We start from the raw sequence: 26,034 nt of genomic DNA, 5'->3' as shown, positions 1-26,034 counted from the left end.
CCGCTGGCCTGGACTACGGAGACACCGATGGTAGCGTGTGCGTATTTCGAAGCACGAAATCTTCAAAAGCACTAAGAAAGCTGTAGATTCATGTACAACTCAAACATAAAGCCTAAAAAAAAAAAACTGAAGGGGGCAATGAAACTCATCCTTTTTCGTTTCGAATATCCCCCGCAAAACCCAGAATCGGACCCAATTTTTTTCGCCTTGAAGTTATTTACGCCTCTCCAGTCATCACCTCGCCGTTATCTTCAACAAGTGGAGTATACACTAGGGATACTTGGGGTGAAGCGGTATTTCTGCCACTGACGCTGAATTGGAAAACCGTTTGCGAAATGCGGGAGAAAGCACTCTACCGCGCAATCCTTATAAAGCCCCCCGTGGATAAAAGAAGGGTTATCTTTCCGAATTCAGGCGCACGAAAAGGCGCACCAAGATAGACCCCAGTCTTGGGGAAAAGAACTTCTGGGAAAGTTTTTGTCCGAGTTTATTCGAAGGCGGCGGTCCTCTCGGAGACAAACGACCACTCATTCATATTGCATCTGCCCCCCCCTCCCTCATCCCGTCCACTCCCTCTTTTCTTGGACACACACACCGCGGCGGCAGTCACATCCTAAGGGAAAATCCCGCACGAGAGGAGACAAATCGTCCCTCTACGCTTACCGGTCGCAAAGTCCAACAAACAAACAAACAAAAAAACTTTCGTTCTGTGGACGCTCGATCGAGTCCGGCCACTGGAGCGTCCTCAAACATGATAAAAGTTCTCCGGCCGCACACACCGCGCGGAGACAAGGAAATGTGTACAAAAGTGGAAATTAAAGAGGCGCTCCTCGGAGAGCGATGATAAAGAGTCTGTCACGCGGAGGGTGATAGACGCACCGCATCATTTACCTGCCGCCGCCACCCATGCTGGCGAACAAGAGGACTACGAGGAAAAGCAGCGCGGTGAGAAACGACGTTAAAGGAGGGGGGCGGCCGAGATGCTTGGCGTTGGTGAGAAATGAGGCGGCCGATATTTATTCGTTTACCGCGAGAGTGAGCGAGCGGCGGCGGCAGCGTCGTCGCTCACGTCGTCTCCTCAGCCTCGCTCACCTGCCCGGTGACAGGTATTGCGACGCGAGCCAACGATGCGCCCCCCTAAAGCGAGCGCTCGGAAGGCAGGCAGGCAAAGTCAGTTGGCGCGCGCTATACCTTTGCTTGCTGCGCTCGCCACTGCGCGGTCGACTGGCACCCGGGCTGTGGGCGGGGGACTGAGAAGCGCAGCCAGCTGTGGCAGACTCACCTGCGAAGTTCAAACAAAAAACGGGAGAGAACGGGAGTGAGACGCCGTGGGGGAGGGGGGGGGGGGTCAATTGCTGCGTCGTCAGCACAGAACAAACAAACCAAAACTAGAAAACGAAACATTAAGCCTGCAAATCAATTTGCGCACTTCGTTCTACGAGGGTGAAATAAAGGGCACTATTTGTGTGGGATACAAAAAGTGCGGTCATCGTGTTTGACGAGCGTACTCGAGCCTTCCGGTTACGTTATTTAAATAAGCAAAGACATTGCCGCAAAAAGCAGGAACCAAAACGCGAGAAATGTGGTGTTTCCGTTCATTTTGCGCACCTGTGCGCACGCAGAAGAGATACCAACATCACTCACTCACCGACTCCCCCACTCACTCACTCACGCAATCACTCACCGACTCACACACTCACCCACCCAACCACTCACTGACTCACCCCCTCACTCACTCACTCGAACGCACACAAAGCAAAAGAAACGAAGCACCGGATTGGAGCTACAGAAAGAAGGTTAGAATAAAAGCGAACACGTAACTATAGGAATCTACAAAAGTAATAAACACACGTAACACATTAAAAGACAGAAGGCTACAGGAAGGTCGAACGTAGCACAAACACGTGTTCCGCGTATTTCGTGAGATCGATTGATTATGAGGCTTAACGCCCCGACTCTACCCGTGGGCGGTGAGGCGCGCCGCAGTGGAGGGCTCCGGGGTAATTTTGACCACCCGGGAGTCTTCAACGTGCGCCGAAATCCGGAACACACGGGCGTTTTCGCTTTTTAAAATCGGCCGCTGTAGCCGGGAATCGAACCCGCGTCCTCGGGCTCAGCAGTACAGCGCCTTAGCCACGCGTATTTCATGAGAAGACATTTGGCAGCCAGAAAAGAGATATTTATACTTGGGCAACAAGGCTGCAACTTACGCGTCTTATTCGGACTCACTAAGTCACACAACCAAAGAATGAAAAGGTGTGGGCGGGGTGGGGGGTAATGACAGAGTCACAGTCCCTCGGGAGCAGCGAAATTTTAACTCTTTCTCCCCACTCATGAGCAGTCAGTCACTCATAGGGAATTAGGTGCAAGAGGGTGCAAGAGGTGCACGAAGCACAGCGGCACGTCACGCAGTCCTAAAAAAATTCCCTCGCACTTCCCCGAGGGGGAGAGTGTGTAAGTGCGAATGCACGGTTGTTGTTTGCGCGATTACGGTGGATATCGTGATCTTGGAGTGGAGAGGAGGCGCCCAACACCCGCAATCACTGAGCGGAGAGAGGAGGAGGAGGAGAGTAGCGCCCGCCGTTACGGCGAGGGCTACAAGAGCGCCCTCACGCGTCGGAATGCGGAGCGCCCGCTACGCGAACGAGAGCTCTCCCGCCCGAAGTGGAGAGGAGGCGCCCAACACCCGCAGTCACTGAGCGGAGAGAGGAGAAGGAGAGTAGCGCGCGCCCATCTCCCCCCGTTGCTAGGGAAGACGAGGAGGAAGACGAGGAGCGCGCGCACCCGCAGCTGTTGCTATGCGGACAACGGCGGCGGACGATTCAGGCTCGCTTAAGAAGTGCATTCGCACTTAAAAGCGTACTGGCAGGGTGTGCGCGCATCTGCGCGTGTAACAACGTAGCCGTCATTATCATCATCATCAGCATCAGCATCTTTATCATCATCATCATCTTGGTTGCGCCCACTGAAGGACGAAGGCCTCTCCCAAGAATTTCCACTAACTTCTGTCGTGAGCCACCTCTTGCCGCAAAGTCCCCGTACTCAGCAGCTCCTCTAGATGAGTAACTAATGCTATATTTCGAGCTCTGCTGCGCTATATTTCCTTGTAGGTGTTAAATGTGCGCAAGACTACAGTCCATCGAATCGCTCCATTGTTCCTAAATTTCCCGGGGTAAAGCTGTTTTCAGTCGGCAGCGCAAATTTTTGGCACGCAATGGAGCCGCTGATTCCGAAATTCCGCCGAGAAGCGGGCCAAGTTGGCAAAACTGTGTTCGTTGGTGTTACTACTGTAGCTACGAATCAAAACATTGCTTATTTACTTATTTCATATTTTAACTCTTTACTTTCAGGTTATTTTAAGTAGTAGCACAATCTACCGCAGTAGGAAGAGCCTTTGGCGAATACTAGCTTACAGCAATAACTAACCAGTCAAATTACCGACGCTCACGAATTGCTTACCTATTAAGAAAATATTGGCCATATATTAGCTTCAAACCAAAGGAGACAGGCGCACGTCAGTTACAGCTTGTTTCCGCCAAACTACACGCCTGCTGAGTGCGCTTATCAGGCATAAAGAGATCACCAGCCCAGCCTCGACACAAACAACAGCAACGAAGCGTCGGAAGCAAGTAAGGATGGGGCAACAGCGACAACAACAACGACGACAACAACGAAATCCGCAGAGGGAGGCAAAGGAGAAAGAAAGGCCGGCGGCGGCAGCAGCGGCAGGAGTCATCGGGCGACGTTAATCGAGTTTTCCCGCCACGGGGAGCACGTTCGTTCACATGCACGCGCCAGCGGTCGCACATCAAGATAAACACGCGCCGGCGACCCTTCTCACGCATCCGGGCATCCCGGGCGAACGCGGACACACCAAGCAAACACACCGCGGGATAGAACGACGGCGAGCAGCAGCATCGGTGCAACGGCCGTCGGCTCATTGGTATTGCCAGCGCCGCGCATTCCGGGATGGCGGAGGAGAGACATCGGGCGGCGAAAGGCATCCGGCGGCGGCACCAGCAGCGCCGCACGCACGTCCACCGTACACGAGAGCGGCGGCTCCGCTTTTGCATTCGACGCCATGCCGCCGTCATATTTATCCCTTTCTAACCCCCTCCCTGCGCGTCACCGCGCAGCCTCCCGAGAACGTGTCTGCCCTGCGAAAAGGCAGCAGCGAGCCTTTTTTTTCTTTTCTTTCACGCGCAGCGTGCGTGTATACCTCACCACCGCGGGCGCTGGTCCCATCTCCAATGCTGTTGTCGCCTCCGCGTTCGGTGTACGAGGGCCACCCTTTATATCCGCCTCTCGAAAAGAGCCACTACTGCTGCTGCTGCCCCCAGGACCGGCAAGAGGCAAATTTGCCGCTCTCGTCGGCAAATGGAACGACGGCGACATGTCAATGGCCCTACCGAGTCCCATTAGCCCCGGATGCTGGCGCTGCCGCCCCGGTTCAAACCCCTGGGCATATGCTTTCCCTCGCCCACCTACATTGTTAAAGCTACACCCCGTTTCGGAAGGAGTGAGGGCTAAAGGGTAATTTGCTCGAGCCATAGCTACACCGCCCTCCTCCGCCGCATCCTCCCTTTTCCAGCTTCTGACCATCCCCGCATCCGAGATCACGCGCGCACTGCGTTTAAGCTAACAGCGGACTTGCAGGCCCCGACGGTTCACTTTAGTGTGCGACGGGACGCGAAGCGCATAATATATGAGGAAACGTAGCGCCTCTTCCTCCAGACCTGAACGACCTGCGGCGAAGCACCGCGGCTCGCCCTTTGAGCGGAATCGACGACCTCGCCCCCTCCGCGCGTCTTGAATCAGTGATACCCTTCCGAGCGCACGGCAGGGCTTAGGAGCTTAGCGCTGTCTCGCGCCCACTTGACGAGGATTAAGTGCGTTGCCAAGTGATGCTTGGAGAGAAATTGAACGGGCCGAGTACGGATAGCGGGTGGGGAGCCAGAAACGAGCCCAACGAATCGCGACCTTTCGGTCACAATTCCGTTTAGCCGACTTCAGAAAACGAAGGAGTTATACGGACTGAGAAGACTCGCTCCCAAGGACAATGTCACGCGATGAGAAACAAGCACAGCGGTTTGGCACAGTGCGAGGTTTGCCTTGTTATTACTCTGCACTTGCATTGCAGCTAGAACACAGGGCACGCATTCTTTATTCGTGTCCTTTAAATCCCGAGAACAAGACGCCAGCAACGACGCACAGCCGACAGGGCGCATCAGTTACTCGAAGTTGGAACAGTCGCCATGTCCTTTCGCATACGAAAGAAGATGTCTGACTATTGCACAAAGGCTTACAAAGTACTGTAATATAATCGTTTATACATAGAAGCTGGAAGACGTGCGTTTGTCAGAACATTTCGCGACCGCCCCACCGCAAAAAAAAAAAAAAAAAAAAAAAGCTCAGCAAACACTCCGTCTCAAAGCGACGTAATGCTGTCGCCTCTTGGAACAGAGGTCATGGTTTTCGTGCCTCGGTACTGACCGGCGTATATAAGGGAGCCTCTAGTTTCTTTTTTTTTTTTTTTTTTAGGTTAGATATGAAATGCGCTTTCGAAACGACTTTCGTTTCGTTTTTTACTGGATCAGTGACTGTGTTACTGTTTCCTCAAATAATGGCTGACCCCACGAACTTCCGTCGAACCTTTGACTATACCGACGTGTGTGCGGTGCTCCCAGCCGCAGTCACATTATGGGAGCAATGGTACACCTGAACGCACACGTCCCCCAGTTTTTAACACCAACTGAAAATCGCGAGGCTTCATAACTAAGAAAAAAAATTGCCGCCCCCGCACCAGTGCGCCAGAAATTGCGGTGTGGGGCTTGGAAGAAGCCGAATCCAAACCTCAAGCGAGTGTGAGGCAACCAGGGCGTGCAGAAAAACCAAGCTCCAACCAGGGTTTAGGAAACCAAGGCGCACCGAGCACAGCCAAACTCGGAGCCTGGCGACGACGCTCGAAACGCTTCGGCAAGGAAGTTTCACGCAAGCATAATTCCTTCCGTACGAAAAGTTTCCACCGTTTCTCCAAGAAGAAGAAGAAAAACTCGGTCGCTACGAGGCGCCAGGCGAAGCGCACCAGCGCGCTGGGAAGGAGGCGCGCGTTGGCAAAAGATTTAATTTCGGCCAGCGATCGAACGATGCGCGTTGTGCTCCTTTGAGCAAACTTGCATTTGAACTAAGGGTCGCGGAGGAGGAATAACGACGAGGAAAGAAGGCCTCTCTTATAACGGTGCATGGGAAAGCGTGGAAGAATGAAAACTTGAACGGAGGTTTTCCGTTTAGTCGCCCTGCGCACGCCATACAGTGAAAGAAGTAATATATGCGAACCTCACGCACTTCGGTGTATACAAAAGAACTGCGCGTCTGAACTTGGCAGTAGGGGAAAAAAGACAAACAAGAGAGGAATCCATGAGATTTTTTATCTCCCTTATTACGAAAGCGCAACGTGTTGAATTCCGTAACCGAAGCACGAAGAAAGAACACCAACCCCACCGTGTTCATTCTCGCGTTATTCAAACGAGGCAAAGCTATTGCGTGAATCCGGGTAGTTAAGCTCGGAGCGGTGGTATTGAGAAGCAACAAATGGACTCTGGTATGCGGCGTTGTAAAAGTTTCCAGATTACGTAGGACCGCGTGGACGCTTCGAAATGCCGTGCGGGTACTTGCATACGGCTTTTACGTTCCTGATCGCACGCCGCCCGTTGAGGCGGCGCCTTACGACCCCGGGGGTTTCAGTGTGCGCCGGTAGGTGGCGCTACAGGAATTTAAGAGAGGAGTTGTTTAAAGTTGAGCCTGGTCCGGTGGCGTTAGCAAAAAATAACAAGAACTGCGTCGCCTGTAAAGCGTGCACCACCGCAGATAGGGTATTATAACAGTGAAGCCAGCTTTCGCGCATGCTCGAGGGTAAGCGCAAGGGGAATATGCCTATCGCACCTCCTAGTCTACCATTTTAAAGGTGTTGGGCTACTAAACCGCAACAAAAATTGGCGCACCTTGCCCTAATGGTGCAAGGCTGCAGAAAAAGTGGCGCTGAAGGTCGATGTAACTTGTTCCCGCCTGGGATCCGCTGTCTGTGTAAGGGACCGACCGGAACGGCCTTGTAAAATCCGGCTAAGCTTGGATTCAACCCTCAACACTTAGCCTAGCCCAGCAAGAACATCGCAAAACCTAGCAAAACTTAGTAAAAACCGGACGATGCTGAGTCGACCACCAGCTCCGTTGCTTCTCCAGCTTTGCACACTAGTTCAAGCAGCGCAAATTTTTTTGCTCACGGTCAACGCCGCCGACGACACCACCAGCCTTCCTGCACCGTGGGGACCTCAACGCTGCGCATTATTGCGTTTCGAAAAGATGCCTGGGAACTTGCAATGGACGACATGGGGATGTTGAACGTGCGCCGAAATCTCGACACGGGCGCTTTCGCTTCGGAACTTCGACGAGAATAAATGTTCAAGGAGAGGGCAGAGGCACTTGTGCCTTAAAAGCGTCGACGCTCAATGACGGAACCGGAAGAGAAAGGGGACAAAGTGCAAAATTGGAGGGGCAAATACTTTATCCCGGGCCGTTAAAAAAAATCAACTACCCATCTGCCGAAACAAAACCGATGGGGGAACGCGAATCTTTCCAGAATCAAGTGCAACAGCAAACGAACCAACCCAGAAACGAGGAGACCTTATTTATGATGAGTAAGGCGGTAACGGGATTCATACCTTAGGTGTATAGTAAGGTGGTGTGATGGGTGTCCGCTCGCTACTGATAGCGGGCATTCCATGGCTTTCCCTGTCGTTCCACCATCGCCGTCGTTAGACGGGGAGGTTTTGTCTAATTTTGCACGTCCATGCACCTCTCTCCAAATCCGAACTGTTTCGGCGCTGACGGAATGGCGCAGTCGAAAAGACGTCGGCTGCATAACGCAAGGGTCCCAGGCAAAATTCCGATCACGGGAACAGTTATTTTTTCACTTGATCCCGGATCGTGATCATCGTCAGAGGAAGTTGGCTTTCGTGCAGTGCGTTTGGGATGGACTACAGACATGAGTGGTAGGCTGAAAGATTCGCTTAAGAAAGTGAAAGAAGCCGAAAGGATTGGAACCAAAATGTGATTGGGGGTGTATAAAGCAGGCAAACCACGGATCAAGGAAGAATTTTTACAACTACAGTAAAAGGAGTACGTTTCTATTTGGGACCAGAGCTGGCTAGTTGGGGATTGGTGAGCATATACGTGTGAGAATATACCCGCCACAGAGTAAGGCGTCTGTATGCGGTGGAGAAGATACGGAGACATTCGAGCGCTACGCGACGGAATGCCATTCCATCGAGCCCTAAACGGGGGGGGGGGGGGGGGGGGGGGGGGGGGGGGGGGGGGGGGGGGGGGGAAGGGGGGGGATATAGCTTCCTGAAGCACATGGTTTTAACATTGCGACAGGCATTGACTGATCTGCAGTAATGACTAGTAAAAAAGCGATTAGAGTTTGGTAGAGAGAAAGCAGGGAAGAGGCTGATAAAGGTTCGTCACAACCACAGTTAACTCGAGCACAGAATCGAAAAGAAAATACGAGTAGTAGTTGAAAAAAGATTAGCATCAGAAGATTACTTGCTCACGCCGGAACCAGATATAACTTGCCATCACGTCGATTCACAGGTGAAGCATTTATTAATCATCATTATCATTGTGCCAAGTCTGCCTAGTTAGAATGTGACGATCCGATACCTTGGTTCCCAAAAAAAAGACATGTTTGCGCACATTTTGCGTTAACAGTGTCGGACATTCCAGTTCCTCTACGAGCGTTTCTAAAGTGTACTAAACGGGTCTATTCGGACAGACGACCAATTGATGCCCAATGGTATCGGGGAAGGCTCAGAACCGCAAAGTAGAATAAAAAAAAGCGGACGAAAGCGAGTTTGAAAAGAAACGAGGGAGTAACCCGTGTTAGAAAAGAAGCACACAGTAAAGAACAGAGAAGGGCCATCTAAAGCAGACGCTAAAGGAAAAAATTAAAGCCGTTCCACTAAATGTGAAAGCTGTCGGAAGCGTGGAGCAGTGATTCGCCATAATGGACTGTGGCGCCGTTATCCGCTCACTCTTACTACCCATCACGCTCTCCGCCGCCCCGTCTCATTCCTCTCCCGATGAATTCAACGCAGGTTTGTCCAACATATTTCGAATTTCGCGCCTTCACAGCGCCCGCACGCCCCCTCCCTGAAACTGCGGTAGCGGGAGTTCTGTTCTTTTTGTGCTTGCTTTTCCTCCCGCACATGCCGGCGTTGCACGGCCACTTTTTTTCGCTTACTATCGTAAAAACCACCCCAACGAGCGTTCCTAACTAAATGAACGCGGGCGCTGCCGGTTCATTTCGTATATTTTGCCTCAAATGTACCTGCAGTTTTCTTTGCGCTAACCAACGGGGAGATGTACGACAAGCGCCAGAGGTTCACGAGTTTAGAATGCTTTTTACCGCTTGGCTTTTGAAGCCTCTGTGTTACGCCGCGACGTCGGGACGCCGTGTGGCTCTACTTTGGTCAAGCGAGTGAGCTACGACGACAAGGCGAGTCCCTAAAGTGCTCTGCACTTAAAAGAAGCACACAGGAAAGAACAGGGAGGGACCATCTGAACAAGACGCTAAAAGAAAAGACGGAAAGCAAGAAGCAAGAAGGAAAGCGCGCACGGCTTTCGGTCGGCGTGCAGAGTTTGAGTCGCCCTCAACATGCACATCACGTCCTCTGGGCAGCGACTTACTACGTGAGCCCGTCCCAGCCTAATTTCGTACTTAGGCGTAATCGAAAATCGGTCACTGGCCGCGTGTGAAAAACGCGGCCTTGTTTCTTGCCGCAGAACGGTTCGGCCACTGGACCATGGCGGCTGAACGCGCCGCTGCAAAGTATACGTTAAATGGGGTAATATTTTCCTCCCTGACGCAGCGCCCACCCACTTCATGGCTTAGCTGGTATCAGCGTCTATTTGGACGTACGTCGTCTGCCACAGCCATATCGCTTCAACTTCAACCCCACTAAACTCGAAAGGCGTGACTTCTCGATCGGCTAGGCCACATGTCACGCAATGTTTTCTGATATTTCGTTGTCCTCGAATAATCTGAAACAAAAATCCAGAAGAGACAAGCTTCCGAAAAAAAAAAAAACACTACCGCAACGGACATCAATATAAAAGGCGATTCCGCAGTAAATTCGTGCGTACCGTACGTCCCCGAGCAATCGCTAACATTCTTGGAACACACCCACAAAACCCACAAAAACACACACCGGCCTTCGTAAAACAAGTGGACGACTGATCAGAAAAAACGCTGCTACGGAGTACCCGATTGATACATTAAAATATTTATTACTGCTGCAATCACTTGTTGCACCGAAGCGATTTAGTGAAAGCCGAGACGAGGTTTGGGTGAAGGGATGCGGTTAGCGTGGTTACCGATGATCACTACGGCGCGCGCCCTAACAAAGAAAAAGTTACAGGTTTTGTGCTGCGGAATCGAACATTTAGTTCCCACCAAAATGGGTGGAGGGGAGGGGGCGCAGAAAAGTACGACGTCAGCTGAGGATGGCTGCGGTAGCCCAATGCCCCTGCCGACGCGAAGCCGAATAACGATCCGTCAAGAGTTTTGGCGCCAAAATGGACGTGCCGCGCGCCCAGCGGTGTCCAGCCCTGCAACGCCAGAGCGGAAAGATAAGGACGGCAGCCGGATAGGACCATTCGCCGCCACCGCAGACAAACGGTCGGGCACGTCGAACTTTGACCAGGAGCCAACAAATATCAGCCCCGCGGGCTCCCCTCCTCCCCCCTCCTTTCCCACCCCCCCTTCCCAACAAAAATTAAGCGTGCGTCCCTAAAAGAAACGTAAGTGCGGGTATAATCATCTCAAAGGGAAATTAGGATAAATATGGCACCGTGGTACGAAATTGATGACAATGAGACCCGCTGTCTCGGAATATTCTGACATGATGGAGATTGAGCACAGCGCAGAAGAACATTGCCATGGAGTGAATTCAGAGAAGAAGCCTGGTTACAGTCACTACGCTACTTTTCTCCTCGGAAATAAATGCACCGTTGCCTCGTGGGAGTGAATCTCGCAGATTATTCAGTGATGAACTCATTCATTGTTTGTGCCGACATCACAGCTGGCCGGTTAATAGAATCATCGCTAGCGCTTACAAAATTAGAGTAGCCCAAGGGTATCAAGAACTTGTCTTGCTCTTTCATTTTGGTAGACATCTGAGGCGCCCTAAATTAAAGGATGCCTGGAAAACTTTTTTTTTAACTTTTTCGAAATGCTCGCAGAATGTAGTCAACCAACCCGTAGTCAACCAACCAGCCAAAAACTACTGCTTTTTGCCTATCAGGTACCTGCTAACTTAGAAACTGTCTCAAAATATCTTTCGCTCTTTCCCGGTCTCGGCGTTCTTTTACCGCGGGAATTACGTGAAAGCGGTTATCGAAAGAGTTGCAGGGTCCCTTTAAATCACGCCGCCTTAGACACAGGGGGAAATCAACGTGAATAAATACTAGGCATAAGTATGGAGCAATATGAATGTCTGCAACGTAAACGGATCGGCCTTAACCTAAATGAAAACAGCGCAATATATCACCACGTCGACAATCGATGTTCAAGAATAGCACAAGTCTCATTGGGCTGGAAACCGTAAAGAAGCCAGAAAAAAAAGCAACGTCATTATATAGGTTCGGTAGTTTCACAAAGAACATTGTCTGGAGAACGCCTTAGGAGAAATATGTCTGCTTGGCTTATCGTACGCAAGTTCATACCTCGGTGAGTCGGCCGGGAAAAAAAAATTATGAGAATAAACCAGTCTTGATTGATTGATTGTAAGGTTTTACGCGCCGACGCAACGCAGGCGATGAGGCGCGCCGTAGTGGAGGGCTCCGGATTAATTTTGACCACCTGGGAATCTTTACGTGCGCCAAAATCTCGTACACACGGGCGTTTTTGCTTTTCGCCTCCATCAGAAAAGCGGCCGCCGCGGCCGGGAATAGAACCCGCGACCTCGTGCTCGGCAGCGCAACGCCTTGTAGCCACTGAGCCACCGCGACGGGTGAATAAACCATTCTTAGGCATGTAGTAAAGAACGCCGGCATGATCCACAGCACACGGAGTATTGAATGTGTCCTATGTACAGTGGATTTCTCTAGCGGGTTCGGATGTGCGGCGATGCCGAAGAGATCGCAGCGAGCTGAGCTGACAGCGAGTATGTGAGGGAGACAACCCGTATCAGCGTGACGAGGACTGGACGTTCGAATGCTTCACGTGGCGCTCTAAGGCGAAGCTTGCAGTTTTTTGCAGCGGTAGAACCAGACACCGCATCCTTTTCTTCCCCGTTTCACAATGTTTGTTTTAGTACCTTTCTTCCAGTTCGATAAACGCGTATTCTTTCAGCAGTGTTTCCAGCACTAGATCAAGCTCTGTGTGACCATTCAGCCGCTATTGTAACTAGATCATTTTTATTAGTTATACCCTTGATGTAAGAAAATAGACACCCGTTAGCCTAGGCCAAGACAAACTAGAAACACGCGGCAGCAACATCGCGGTATGCCCTCGTAGGGCAGACGTAGTCATGCAATTATCCAAACTAGCAACCTAACCACACCTGAAACTAACAAGAAAATTATGAGCACCGCAACTGAATCTAAAACCACTGCTGCTACGTCCACAAGAACAAGCGCTAACGTAAAAGAAAAAGAACACCTAGTAACGGGAAGTGAAACGAACTGCCTGGACCATCTTCATCGCGGAAATGCCGCCTGAACACAAACCACATTCCGTGAACTACGTCTATTCTCCACCCAGCGGTGTAAAAATCGCAGAGATAAGAAATCTGAACTTCGAAGCAGGAACTCCTTCAGACGAGTGTCATCTTACCCTTTGCGAACCTGCAAAGGAAGCCACTCATTCAAAGAGCACCGCTTACACCTAACCTAACAACAAAACATGCCTGCCCGTCTCGGGCAATCGCCCAAGGATCGTAAAAAAACAGCGAATACCATGCCTCGCAGAGCCGATGTCCGCGGCTGTTTCGGACAGTGACTCGTCGTTCGAGTTGGGGGAGGGACGATCGGCTGCAGCTATGCGCCCCACGTACGCAGCCGCAACAAGGAGCGAACGCGGCGGTGCGCCCGACCGGAAAGAGGGCCCGCCTAATGAAATCAGCAGCCGCCGGAGATGCCGCTTCCCCTGACAAGGGCCCTTCGCCACGCACACGAGCTGCACTGCGGAAATGCCGCCCCACGGGCAGCCGCTCGCACAGGAGAGCGCCGTCCGCCACAAAACTGAACTCAAACGTTCGGTCAGACCGGTTAGGGCGCGTACCACCTATAGGTGAATGCTTGCTGAGGTCTTATAAAAAGTAAGGTCAGCTATTGCGCATCCTGGTTAGTGCTCGTTTCAGAACGCCCCACTGTATGTGTATAGAAATATCTCGAGAAAAAAAAAAAAAAAAAACAGGCAAGGTACTGTCTACATCTACGCTGCAATGTGTATCAAGTAAAAAAAAAACAGGTCATGCACGACAGAAACGTGAGCGTAGATGTCATTAGTGCACTTCGTATGTTTGCGAGCCTACCCTCAAACTTTGCAACGAAACACATCACAACTGAAATGGTTGACCGTACGGTGAGCTGGCGCAACCGATGTAGCGGAAGAATTACGTAGGGCAGACAGGGGCATGGATGCCCAAAACGGGAATGATAGATATAATCTCGCGGCAAATCTACATGCGCATGATGACTGGTCCACAGCCAGCGGGAGATTTAACACATGTAAAGGGAGAAGGAGAGGGGAAAATAAAGGAAATCAAATGGAAAGGCGCGAGAAATCCGGACGCATGTAATAGAAGGCAAACATAGAAGTTTACAAGGGTATAAGGAAAGGACAGAAACACTACGCCCCGCCCCCGTTCAGCTCCTTATTCCCGCTGCTTCATATCCACCAATACGACGGCGGCTGCTCCGAGCGAAGAAAAAGAAAGGCTGTTTTGTCCGCGCCACCTGGGTTCTCGCGAGACACTCGCCGACAGCGCCCTGAAAGGAAAACTTCCTTTAAGCGTGGACTCAAAAATTGCCGTTCATTCGTCCTCGGGCGCCTGCAGAAGACAAGCCGCCGTTCGCTGCACTCGCTGCAAGCACCATTACAAAGCGCACGCATATCTGAAGCGAGTGTTTACGTCGTTCCATTGCGTCGCTCGCCAGCTTTTCTACTGTTTCCTTGTCGCCGGAGAAAGCTTTCAAGACGGCGTGCCGTGTACAAGGTGCTACAAGATTCAGAAAAACCTGAATAGCAGGCAAAACACTACAGAATAACTGCCTCGGCACACATACACGTATTGCGGACAACGTTTTTGGGGAAATACAGATAGAAAGGAGGGAATATATGCGACAATGGCACCACATCTGCAAAAGAAGAAATGTCACACTTTTTTTTTTTTTTGGGGGGGGGGGGGGGCGCACTCCAAAACCCACAAAAATAAAAGATATCGCTGCAGTTGAAAAAGCGTGGACAGCTTATATCATATCTGCTTTACGAAACCATTGGCAACACAACAATCTCCACGCATAAAGGTTTCGGGCACCAGGAGATGGAAACTAACCAAAACCGAATATAGAGCCAAGAATTTGTCCTGCTGTATAATGGCTGATGTCTAGCAGTCCAGGACATCCATGTGGGATCGCAAATTTTGAAACGCATTTCCTGCCAGTCGCTTCTGAGAAAGATCCCGTTTGGCGCAGAGAGCATGTTCGACTTTGGGACTCATTTCAACGGGCTGAGAAAAGTCTGCACATTTACACTCCGATTTCTGTTAACGATTTCCCACTGCTGTGAGAACTAATCGGCGCGTAACATTCTATGACGTCCACCATGCATCATTTGTCGTCTTCGTTTTGCCGTTTGTCGCAGTTTTTCGCCTGACCTTCGCCGTGCGCGTTTCTTCGTTAAGAGTCGCAACACTGTGCTTAAAGGGGCCATGAAGACAAAATACACGCTTGGCTCGCTAAAAAACCACTTTTTCCCGATAACAATGATGCCAATTTTATAGAAAACTTTAAACAATTGGTGGACACATTCGGGAAAACAGGTGAAGCAGTGGCGGCTCGTCCAGCCACTTTCCGGCGCCATCTTAATGACGTCACATAATCTTTGTGCGATTGGTGGCCTATGAATAAAGCCACCACCAAAAAACATGACTGGGCGGTTGTATTGGGGTCTCTAGTTTCGTTTGATCGTATAGGCAGAACGCTCATGAGCATAACCATGTTTTTAATGCAGGTCTCTATTACGCTGCTGCTGTCTGTTCCTAATTTGAAAGTTCTTGCACATTTCGTCATCTTCTTTTAGGCTTAAAGGGTGTCTCGTGGTTGGAATGAATCTGTGCGAGTTACCAAAGACCAGTTATTTCACACAGAAGAAAGTCCTATTAGGGGCGAAGCACCTGAGGGGCTGGGGCTGTTGGCGTCTCCTGTCGTCGGCGTCGTCGTAATCGTAGTCTCATGTAGTCACAGTACTAACACACCGAGAAGCTCGGTTACGCCTCGCGCTAGAACGTAACGCGCAATATAAAGACATGTGTTCACCTCGCGCTGGAGCCCTTCGTAACGCGCACTAAAAAAAAAAACACCCGGACATCCATTTACGCCTCGCGCTAGAGAGCTTCGTGCTTCGAAGACAAGAGACTTTTACGGCAAAGCTGTATACCTCTACCCGCTAACGGTTTCATCTCCATGGGCAAAAACGCCAAGGCGCCAAGAATGCACTTATACACTGCATGCTTCGCCCCTCCCCAGGTTTCACGTTGGTGAGGTGGCCCGGGATATATTTCGTCTTCATGGCCCCTATAAGGCGTCTCTGGTCCTATTTCTGTCCTCCCAGATAACGCTATGTCATCTCGGAATGTGAGAATATTGGGGGTCGGCATGTCACACTGCAACAAGAATAAAAAAGAAATGCGGCTTCACGATTTCTCACGGACACGGCTCGATAGCGGGGTTAAAATGCTCTGTCCTTTGACTGTGCGCATTTCATTGTGTGCGTGTGTAAGGGCATTTCATGCATGTGCGAGTGAGTCCGCCTCTTGGTTTACGCATTCATGAGTGAAGAAAACATACTGGTACCCAACGGGCGGCGCAAGTGAGCCAAGAGAGCTCACTAAAGAGCTTTCAAAATCTCTTCCGTGACTTACAATTGTGCGACAGTCTTTATTAAAAAAATAAGCAATTCATTGCGTGATTTTCACGCCGTGAAGAAGACGTTATCATCAATGGGGTCAACCATGCGAAAACATTACGGGCCGAGCCGAGTCCTACGTGAGCTCTATGGAGGACATCTCCGCTCATTTGGCGCCAATCTGCGAAGAACCCATTCGTCGCGCGTAATCGCTAACAACTGCGCCGCAGGGGTGGACGAATAAAAGTAATTGAGGGAGAGGAGAAGACGGGGCGATCATCTGTGCTCCCGTAACGGCAGCCCGGTCCGAACAAGCAAAGATGTCGCCGTACGATGCTGCCCGCGTGCCTTCCAGCCACGACGGCGCTCGGACGACCAGAATTCAGGCCAAACTTTGGTGGGTCCGCGGAACGAGCCTGGAGCAGAAGCTGCAACGGCACCTTAAGGCCGACCTTTCGCTAACTTAGCTCTAGACCGCTTTGCAAGGCTGCTTGTGGTCGCCTAAATAGACCATTCTTCTCGTCCTGCTTCTTCAACGCACCCGGGGGCATCCGTGTCTCAGACTGGAGGCGATTGAATCTATGACCTCATTTTTATGTGCGTGTGAGAGTGTTTATGTGTACGTGCGTGTGTGTCCGTGTATGTGCGGTTGCGTATGCGTCCCCGCGCATAACCTTGGTATCCTCCGTCTCAATAGGCTCCGCCACGCTATTTTCTTTTTCGGCTTGCCTTCGCACTTACACTTACAAAGCACCGCTTAGAAAGCTGGCTAAGCTCGCTGAAGTTTGTCGCAGCAAAAGGCGAACCAAATTTATCTGAACCTGAAGGGGACCACGCAATATTTTTTTCGTACAGTGATGGACAAATCAAATGCGAACACGAAAATGTGAACCAGAACACGCAAAATTGAAAAATACTCTTCGTTGAGGTCCAATAATGGCGCACTACTGGTATACTTGGAAAGCCGCATTTCAAAACTTTGTTTACGTAACTAAGCCACGCGTCATTTTAACTTGCATGGTAAGAAATCGCGCTGTTTGTTTGTTCTGGTTCATATTTTCGTGATGGCGTGTCATTTGTCCATGATTGTACATTAGTTGCCCCAGAAAAAAAACAAAAAAAACGTCCCTTGGTCTAACGACAAAGGTGGTTGAAACGCGAAGCTTTCTTCAGCCGCTAACCGAGTCGAACCAACGTGCAATCACGTGAAGGACCCGTTCATTGTCGTCTGAGTTTGAATCTTGATCTGTGGCGGTTTGGAGTTTGATCGTTGAGGCCTCAACTTTGACCATTAACGGTTTTGACTCATCATTTCGTTTCAACTATCTTTTCCATCACCTGCGATCATCATCTACCCCCTTCGTCTAACGACAAAGATGGTTCAACCATCTTTCACTTCCCACACGATCATTATCGTCAGAAAAAGTTGGCTTTCAGAAAAGTCAGAAAAAGTGCGTTTCGGAGTAGAGAACCGTTATCAGAGAGTCAAACAAAGTTTCGCTTTAATAAATAAAGCTACAAGACCGTTGGTCTGCAGGGTTAGAAATTCCCTTCCCGTGATTTCAGCATTACGAAAACATTCCCCGCAGTCAGTCAGATGATGACGTTCCTTATCGTATTTTTCTTTCTTTTTATGTTTGCCGAAAAAAGCATCCATGCAGTGCTGCCGAAAGGCGCGCCGACATCTCCCGCACATTTAATAAAAATAGCATAATTAGGTTGTAGAACTCACGCTCTTAATATATCAACGCATACTTCCGCCACTTACGCCATCGCTCAGCGGAAGGCAGGACAATGCGTCGTCCATTCCCGCCTCTTCCGCCACCCTCTCCATCCTCAATAACGAATCTCCGATCGTATCATCGTCCGCTTCCCACCGTCGAACTGTACTCCCAGCGAGCGTGAGCACTTCTCAGCGGCCGAGACAAACACGCACACACAGTGCGCGGAGAAATCAATCAATACGGGCAGGCCTCGAGAGCCCCTGACAACAAAGCCACGAACGAATGTACCGGGCACGCAGGGGGGGAACGGAAGAGAAGAGCGCAGAGACTGGCACCACCGCCGACAAGGAGCAGCAGGAGGAAGACAACGTTCGGTCTCGAGGCGGCTAAAAGGCGCTTATACGTGAGAAGAACGCACCGAGGGCTTCCCCAACAACAGCAGCAGCAGCAGCAGCCACCGCCACGACGACAGCTCTCCTCAGAGACTGTGTGTGGGAGGAACCCTGTTTTGTTTCGGCAGCAAAGTGCGAAACAAAAGTGGACGGCGCAGTTCGGCAGTTGGCGACGGAAGGCACGAGAAAGAGAAGTGGCTCAGTATCAGCAGTGTAAGAGGGGATGAAAGAAGACGAGAGAGAAAGAGAGACGCGGACATGGCCAACGTGACGCGCCTGCCGATTCGAGGCTCTCGAGCGACGTCGTTCGGGCGGCGCATACGCGACAAAGCCTGCCGCCGCCGCTGCTGCTGTTTTCCGAGCTCGGCCCCTGGGGCTTGGGAACCGGACGGTAGCGCAGCGGGCCCCGCCTGGGAGCCCGGGCCCTTATCTCCGCCTGCGCCACCGTTGCCGGTGGAAAGGGGGAAAACGTCATGGGCAGACACCACCAACGTAAGGAAAGCCTGGACAGTCCTAATCATCTCATATTGTTTCTTTCATTAGTGCTTCATTATGACTATACAGATAGCCACGATCATACTTAAACTTTTTTAATTTAAAGCCTCGTCCAACAATAACACAGAACAAGCGAAGTGTTGGCGTAATGATGACCCGATACCGAGGCATTTTCGCATTGGCAGTGTTTTATGCAAGCGAATGAATTCGGCATTATAACTTGCCCCAGCCCATGCTCGCCCCGCTCAACGGGCGATGTACGAAACGGAGGCATTCAGCCCCGGCGTGTGTGGCAGTAATGGCAGTGGCCGACGGAAGCCGGAGGGGCGCACCGCAGGAGAGTTAAGATAATGCATAGATCAATGATGGTCGCGTGACAGCTAATGCGCTATCATAAACACCTGACTGTCACCGTGTGCAAAGCCACCACGGAAGCGGCGTGGACGGTGACTGCCGAATCGCGGGGGTAGCGTCAAGAGAAGACGTCGTGTTCCCGGCAGCTGAGAGGCGGAAAAAAAAAAAAAATCCCGGGCCATCTCCACTACCGTGAAAGCTGAGGAGGGGAAGTGGATTCTTGGCGCATTGGCGTTTTTGCCAACGGAGATGCAACTGTTGTCGGGTAGAGAGACGTATACAAAGAGAGGTATACAGCTTTGCTGTAAAAGTCTTTTGTCTTCGCAGCATGAAACTCGAACTCAAGACCCCCCCTCCTTCCCTTCCCCACAACACCCCCAATCCCCAACCCCTTGAGCGATGGGGGACCTTGTTGACCAGCCCCGCCCTGCCGACTCAGCTCGCACTGACAGACAGGGGCCAGGAGCTGCTGGGAACATATGGGTCCCGTAACTAGGGAACCACCCCGTCTGGTGCCAGCGTGCACCACCGATTTTGTTCTGGGCTCAGTAAAAATTGATTCCTCCTCCTCAAGCGCGAGGCGTACACGAGTGTGCCGGTGTTTTTTTTTTTTAGTTATGCGTTACAAAGCGCTCCAAGAGAGAGAGAGAGAGAGAGAGAGAGAGAGAGAGAGAGAGAGAGAGAGAGAGAGAGAGAGAGAGAGAGAGAGAGAGAGAGAGAGAGAGAGAGAGAGAGAATCAACTTATTGAGCCCAATGAGGTATTGGCTAGTGCACGCAGGCACCGGATGGGGTGGAACCCTCTTCTCGGGTCCCATATGCGTCTAGCAGCTCCTGGCCCCTGGCTGCCAGCGCGAGCTGGATCGTCAGGTCGGGGCTAGACAACAAGGTCTCCCATCGCTCTCGGGGGTCGGGTGTGAGAATAGGGGTGGGGGGCGGGCGGATCTCAAGAGACTCGCACTCTGCTAGGCCGTGTGCCAGAGTGCCTTGTCTCTCCTTGCAGAACGGGCAAGTACTCTCGTACCTGTCCGGGTACATCTTGTTTAGAAGTGTGGGATGCGCTAGCGACCCCGCCTGTATTCTTCGGATTACGGTCTGCTGTTTTCGGCTCAATTGCGGGTGAGGCCTGGGAAATCTGCATCTACGCTCTCTGTACATTTCAGTAATTTCTCTATAGCTCGTGACGGGGCGCAGCTGCGCCGGCTCGTCCTCGGCCCGGACGGATAACTCTCGGGCATGGTGAGCGAGGCGTAAACAAGGGTCCCGGTGTTTTTTTTTTAGTTATGCGTTAGAAAGCGCTCCAGAGCGAGGCGTGTACGAGTGTCCCGGTGTTTTTTTAGTTATGCGTTAGAAAGCGCTCCAGAGCGAGGCGTGTACGAGTGTCCCGGTGTTTTTTTAGTTATGCGTTAGAAAGCGCTCCAGAGCGAGGCGTGTACGAGTGTCCCGGTGTTTTTTTAGTTATGCGTTAGAAAGCGCTCCAGAGCGAGGCGTGTACGAGTGTCCCGGTGTTTTTTTAGTTATGCGTTAGAAAGCGCTCCAGAGCGAGGCGTGTACGAGTGTCCCGGTGTTTTTTTAGTTATGCGTTAGAAAGCGCTCCAGAGCGAGGCGTGTACGAGTGTCCCGGTGTTTTTTTAGTTATGCGTTAGAAAGCGCTCCAGAGCGAGGCGTGTACGAGTGTCCCGGTGTTTTTTTAGTTATGCGTTAGAAAGCGCTCCAGAGCGAGGCGTGTACGAGTGTCCCGGTGTTTTTTTAGTTATGCGTTAGAAAGCGCTCCAGAGCGAGGCGTGTACGAGTGCCCAGGTGTTTTTTAGCACGCGTTACGTTCCAGCACGAGGCGTAAAAAAGTTTCCTGGTGTTTTAGTACTGCGACTACATGAGACGACGATTACGACGACGACGACAGGAGACGCCAACAGCTCCAGCCCTTAAGGGACAGTCAAGTTCTTCCCTTTTCTTCTTTACGTTCGCCTTGCTGGTTGAGCGGCAGATGGATGCCGCTGACATGGGGAATGAAGACGAACTCGTTATCTGCTGGCACCTTGAGGATCAGACAACCACGACATCTGAGAGAAGAGAGTGTTTAATGCGTCTCCTGCTCTATTTAGAGTGTATTTACAAGAGGCTATATAGGATTTCTAAATACAAAGGATTCCCTGCAGTCGAATCAAAGAACAGCACTTTCCCTTTCGTGAACTTCCCATTGGCTGCAGACGAAATGTCCGGCCCGCGTTCTTTCCAGCCAATTATCCGGTGCACAACGGCCTCTCTCAAGGCGATCATTCGTCGCTTGTGGTCTTGCACGGTCCTTGCCTCATTCTTCGTAATTCACAGGGTCACCTCGAGTTCAATGGATCCTCCGCAATGTGGTGCGCCTTCCCATTGTGGTGCAAACATCACGCCACCTGCGAAGGCGTCATAACACACACGTGCGTGCGCTGGCATTGTCGGCCACGTAGCCCCGCGCGATCCGTTGGGATATCGTATGTCCACGGCCTTCTTTCTCCGTGTCCACGGCCGCTCGCACGTATTCCTCGCAGAGCGAAAACACTTCATTTGATGCCAGGTTCAGCGTGGTTCGGCTCTGATCTCCGCCTCGTGGTCGCCGCCGCTTGGTCGAGCAGGGTGCAATGTAGGGGCAATGATGAAACCGCACATTCTTCAAGTGGTTGCGGATGTTTTCGAACCCAACAGGGACTTCACCGCTAATACTGGGAAACAACACTCTCACAGAGAGAGACATGTAGAGGGATTTTTTTTCGTCTTTATAGTATTTCTATGCTTCCAAATCAGCCGCATCGGTCTGAAGGTTCACGTACTTTAGGCAACCCGAAGCATTCCTGAACTTACACTTTTACAAAAGAAGGCATCCAGAATTTACATCCAGGCGCAATTATCTTGTCCACGTAAGATATCAAAGGAAGCCGCCAACTCACCGCGGTCGGCTTATTTTATTCACAACACTTCTTCGCTTTCGTTTACTCGTAGTGTTCTCTTCCGCTTACTCGCATTTTCCTTCATCCCCAGGTTGCCCCATCCCTGTTTGTTTCTCCCGCGCACTCGCGCAACAACCGCACACCCATCAAGCAAAACCCCAAACAGAAGATCAAGTCAGCCAACGACCCTGTCTCAAGCAGCCGCGTTTTTGTTGTTAAAGCTCCGGTCACCGGAAAAGGAGAGGTGCGGCTCCGGACGGGCGGGAGATGAGCGTGCAATTAATGTCCGCCGCACAGCGAAGAGCGGGCTTCCACTGCGGGGAGGGGAGGAAGGAGAAGGCGGCGAGGGCAGCAGGAGAAGGGCAGGGTGATAAAGGGGTCGACCCGTGGCGTCCAGGCACGCACCGGTTTGCCACGTTCGAAAAGGAGACGCGCTGGAGGCGCTGAATTAAGAATGACTGCAGTGCCAAGGTGAGCGTCGGTGCTCCTGAAGAATTCACGATTCGAACCGCGTCAACCTGGCACCGGGGAAACGGGAGCACGCAAGGGACGACGAAAGCTGGCCGATGACTTTTTCGTGGGGAGGTCACAAACAGGAACAGCGCAAAACATTGGAGGCGTGTGCACGCACGCACGCACGCACACACACACGCACACGCACGCACACACACACACACATATATAGATTTACACAGAAAATATTAGCGGCATTTCCTGCACTCCGCTCCATTTTCGCTTCTTTCATGACTCCAACGCAGGTATTCAGTAAATAAAATGAACAAACCTTTCACTAAAATAGCGAATTCTCGATCTCTCATTTCGCTGTTCATAGCCCGAAGGGTACACACGTGGGTCTCCCATTCATTGTTTCTCGTCAACCCTTTCTGAAGTTTCACACAGTACAGGAGCTCGTTTAAAACGCTCCACCAATGATGCTGCCTCGGTCCACGTACTGCAACGACACAGTTCACGCTGTTCGCACGCTTCTCACTCCTAATCTTACAACGCCGGCCACAAGGGAGCAGCGATTACTTCCCAGACGTGCGATGGGGGAAAAAAAAAGACGACGAAAGAAAGAGAAGAGGAGGAGTCGAAACAGCCTTGCCGGCTTCAACGGGGATCAGATCATAAACGCTGCACGAATGGGCCGGTGAATCTACCCGATTCGAAAAAAGCAGCTCCGGAACATAAGGATGGGCTTCGGAGGTAGCTATAACGCTCTCTGACTGCGAAGAGTCAAATGGGCCGCCCCGAAAGCCCGCCGGCGACAGGGGGGCCAGCGAACGCTTCGGAGCTCTCCATCGCGCAACCCTCTAGGGAGAGGCCCGCGAAGGGTCGAAAAGGCGTCTGTGTGCCGCGTAATAGAGCGACGGCATCGACGGTGCGATGGAAACGATGCTGCGAGGAGCGGCGCTGCCTCGAACGCGCTACCGTCGACGAGTCAGCAGATCGAAGCGACATCCATCAGACGCGCGGCCCCGGCAGCAACGGTGCCGCCGCGTCTTCCCCCGATGCCCGGGCGAAAGAAGCCGTTCAAGCAGGCATAAAAGAACTCGCGCGCACCAACCGCGCGGATGATGCTCTTGCTGCCGCCACACCGTTGTACAGGCCGCGCCGCAAATCGATGGGGCACCGCGGGTTTTGGCTTTCCCGCCTCTTCGCGCTTTCCCCAGCGAGGCCGATAGCTAGTTCGACGTATACGTTGTGCGCAGAGTAGCAAATGGTACGGGCGACTCATGTTTCGATGTTGCCCCCGCAAACCGGCTGTCGTGTACGGGCTCCGCTTTCTCGGCGCCGTCTCTCGCCCCTGTTTTTATTCTGCACCCTTCTCGCTCCCCTCCGCCCCTCGATAGTGGATCGAAGTTACACATGCACTACACGACAGCTGCGCCGAAGAACGCCGGCCACAGATTGACCCGATTCCGGGGCGCCGATGCCTGCCTGCCGATTCGACCTTGCGGAAAGGGAAGGTCGGAGCGATTCGCCCCGGACTGAGTGCTTCGCCGCGTGAAGGAAGGCCTCGACAGAGACGCGAGTGGTTGTTGAAGTAGCGCAGAGAGAACACGCGCCACTGTATACAGCCGCGGAACGCTAGGCGAGACGTGCGCGTTCCGAGATACCATTGCATTATCTCTCCTGGTGACACTGGACAGGTGAAAAATAAACAAAGGTGGCCCGCAATTCCCTCAACTGTAAACCCCGCATGAGTACAGGGATAAAAGGCACAGGAAGGGTCCTTCGTTTTCCCTGGGTGAGTATGATTGATGCGGGTTACAGTACTTCAGCAGCTTGAACAAGAACAAGCAGCTTTAACAAGGAGGGGGCGGGGAGAGTTAAAGTACACAACAAGAATGGTTAAACGAATTAATCGCTTACGCTGAACAAGAGATAAACGGTCCTGTTTCAGGTAGCTTCAACCCCATCTTAAAATCAGCCACATCTATTTTTTCTAACTCCGTAACACCCCAAAAAAAGATTTCGTAAACTTGGGCTGATAAAAGACTGCCAAAGCAGTAGCATCGTCGCGAAACTTGTGTGAAACGCACGGAGGTTATCCGCAGAAATAATTTTAGTGCACCTTGGCGTTTATGAAACTCTAGCCAGTTGAGTTAGCCGCGCTTGGTGCCGCTCAAGCTCAAGCTTTCTACTACGGGGCCGGCCTGATTTTTCGCTGAAGCTGTGCTACTTTTTACTGCCTTCACCGCATCACAACCATGCTTGCAGTGTAGCACGCTTTACAGGCAAACCAAGTTCTTTATTACTGCCGAGATTGCTTATAACGAACCCCTTCTTCAATATTTTTTCGCAACAACGCAGCGGTCACGGTACAACAAAGAGGAAATAACAGAACAAGCAGAAAGGACGACTGAGACTAAGTGGTGCAGCTCGAACGCGCGCCCCCGTCGTTACCGTTGCTGCCGGCGAAGTTATCGCCGACAGAGATTCCATTCTTTATCGTTTACAATTGAGGCTGTTCTAAAAACTGCGTGCCTCTCCATCGCTTCCGTCTGCGCCGAGAATACACGAGGGAAGACGCACGTGCGAAGCGGATCCCTTATCTCGCCCATTACTCAACGTCGAAGCACGCAGGTAGAAAAAAAAAACGAACAGATACACCAAAAGGTGCACACGAAATCGATCTCAGAGACAATAAAACACTTCGAGCTGACGTACGTAAGACAGAAAACATAGACGTAAAATTCAGAACAAAAGTGCTTCTCCATTACTCTTCTTGCGTGAGCACCGCGTGAGAAAGCTCTCACGCGAGCGAGCGAAACAGAGCGAACAAAACAAAAGCATTATCCCGCCATCCAGACAGAACACTCGAACGCGCAATATATGATAGTCGAACTGTCTTTCCTAACGACGCTCTCCGGCGTTCTCCGGAGGCCGGGGATGGAGCGGTTGAAAGAACAACTTCATCGCCCTAACCTTCCATACACAAGGGAGAGAGAGAGCCGTCGTTTTTGGTAAGCGAAATAAAAGACGAGCATACATACTGCCCACGAACGCACGGAAGGGAAGAAGAGGAGAAGACCCCCAAAACAGCAGTGCGCTTCGCTTCCACTCGGCGCTCCTCCTCGGGGGCTCTCCGCGGGTGATCGCGGCCCGTCAAAAACGCGGTCTATAAATTCCCCAACGACGACAGGGGCGGCGGGTAATGTACAATTCAAAGAGCCGCCCACTCAAAAGGGGAAAGAAGATAAGCGGTGCAGCGCCACGCTGCTGTCGGCGGCTCAATGCCAACTCATGAATCATTACCAACAATATCGCTCTCGGGTGAATCAATTTCCGCGCCCAAAGCCTCCCCCGGTCGCGGTCTGCGCAACGTCGAACAGCGACGTCGCTGCTGCACCCGCCGGCGTTTTGCCGTTCGGCGCCCCGCGTTGACACCCCAGCTCCGTCGCGAAGAGCGTGTGGAAGTACTATATATACAACCGGAACCGAGACA

At 51.6% G+C, this 26,034-nt stretch overlaps 1 protein-coding gene across 3 annotated transcripts in view; it reads right to left on the bottom strand.

Annotated features, from left to right (window-relative positions):
- Positions 1-26,034, bottom strand: part of LOC144179144 (fasciclin-2-like) — a 521,903-nt gene that overhangs the window by 267,037 nt on the left and 228,832 nt on the right. Inside the window, exons 1-2 of one of the 3 annotated variants that reach the window (XM_077707380.1) lie at positions 3,888-3,956; positions 1,192-1,282 (exon numbers count right to left, since the gene is read on the bottom strand). The exons of 1 other annotated variant lie outside the window; for it this stretch is intronic. In XM_077707380.1, the coding sequence (XP_077563506.1) occupies positions 1,192-1,282; positions 3,888-3,941 (145 nt within the window). In that variant the 5' untranslated portion in view covers positions 3,942-3,956. Of the gene's footprint in view, positions 1-1,191; positions 1,283-3,887; positions 3,957-26,034 lie in introns of those variants that run through there. One more of the 3 variants, XM_077707381.1, reaches the window with a different exon arrangement.

Source organism: Haemaphysalis longicornis, unplaced genomic scaffold, assembly GCF_048455015.1.
Source record: "Haemaphysalis longicornis isolate Haplotype H1 unplaced genomic scaffold, Haemaphysalis longicornis Haplotype H1 scaffold_4, whole genome shotgun sequence".
In the NCBI taxonomy this organism is placed as follows: domain Eukaryota; kingdom Metazoa; phylum Arthropoda; class Arachnida; order Ixodida; family Ixodidae; genus Haemaphysalis; species Haemaphysalis longicornis.
This window is presented reverse-complemented; position numbering and strand designations above follow the sequence as displayed.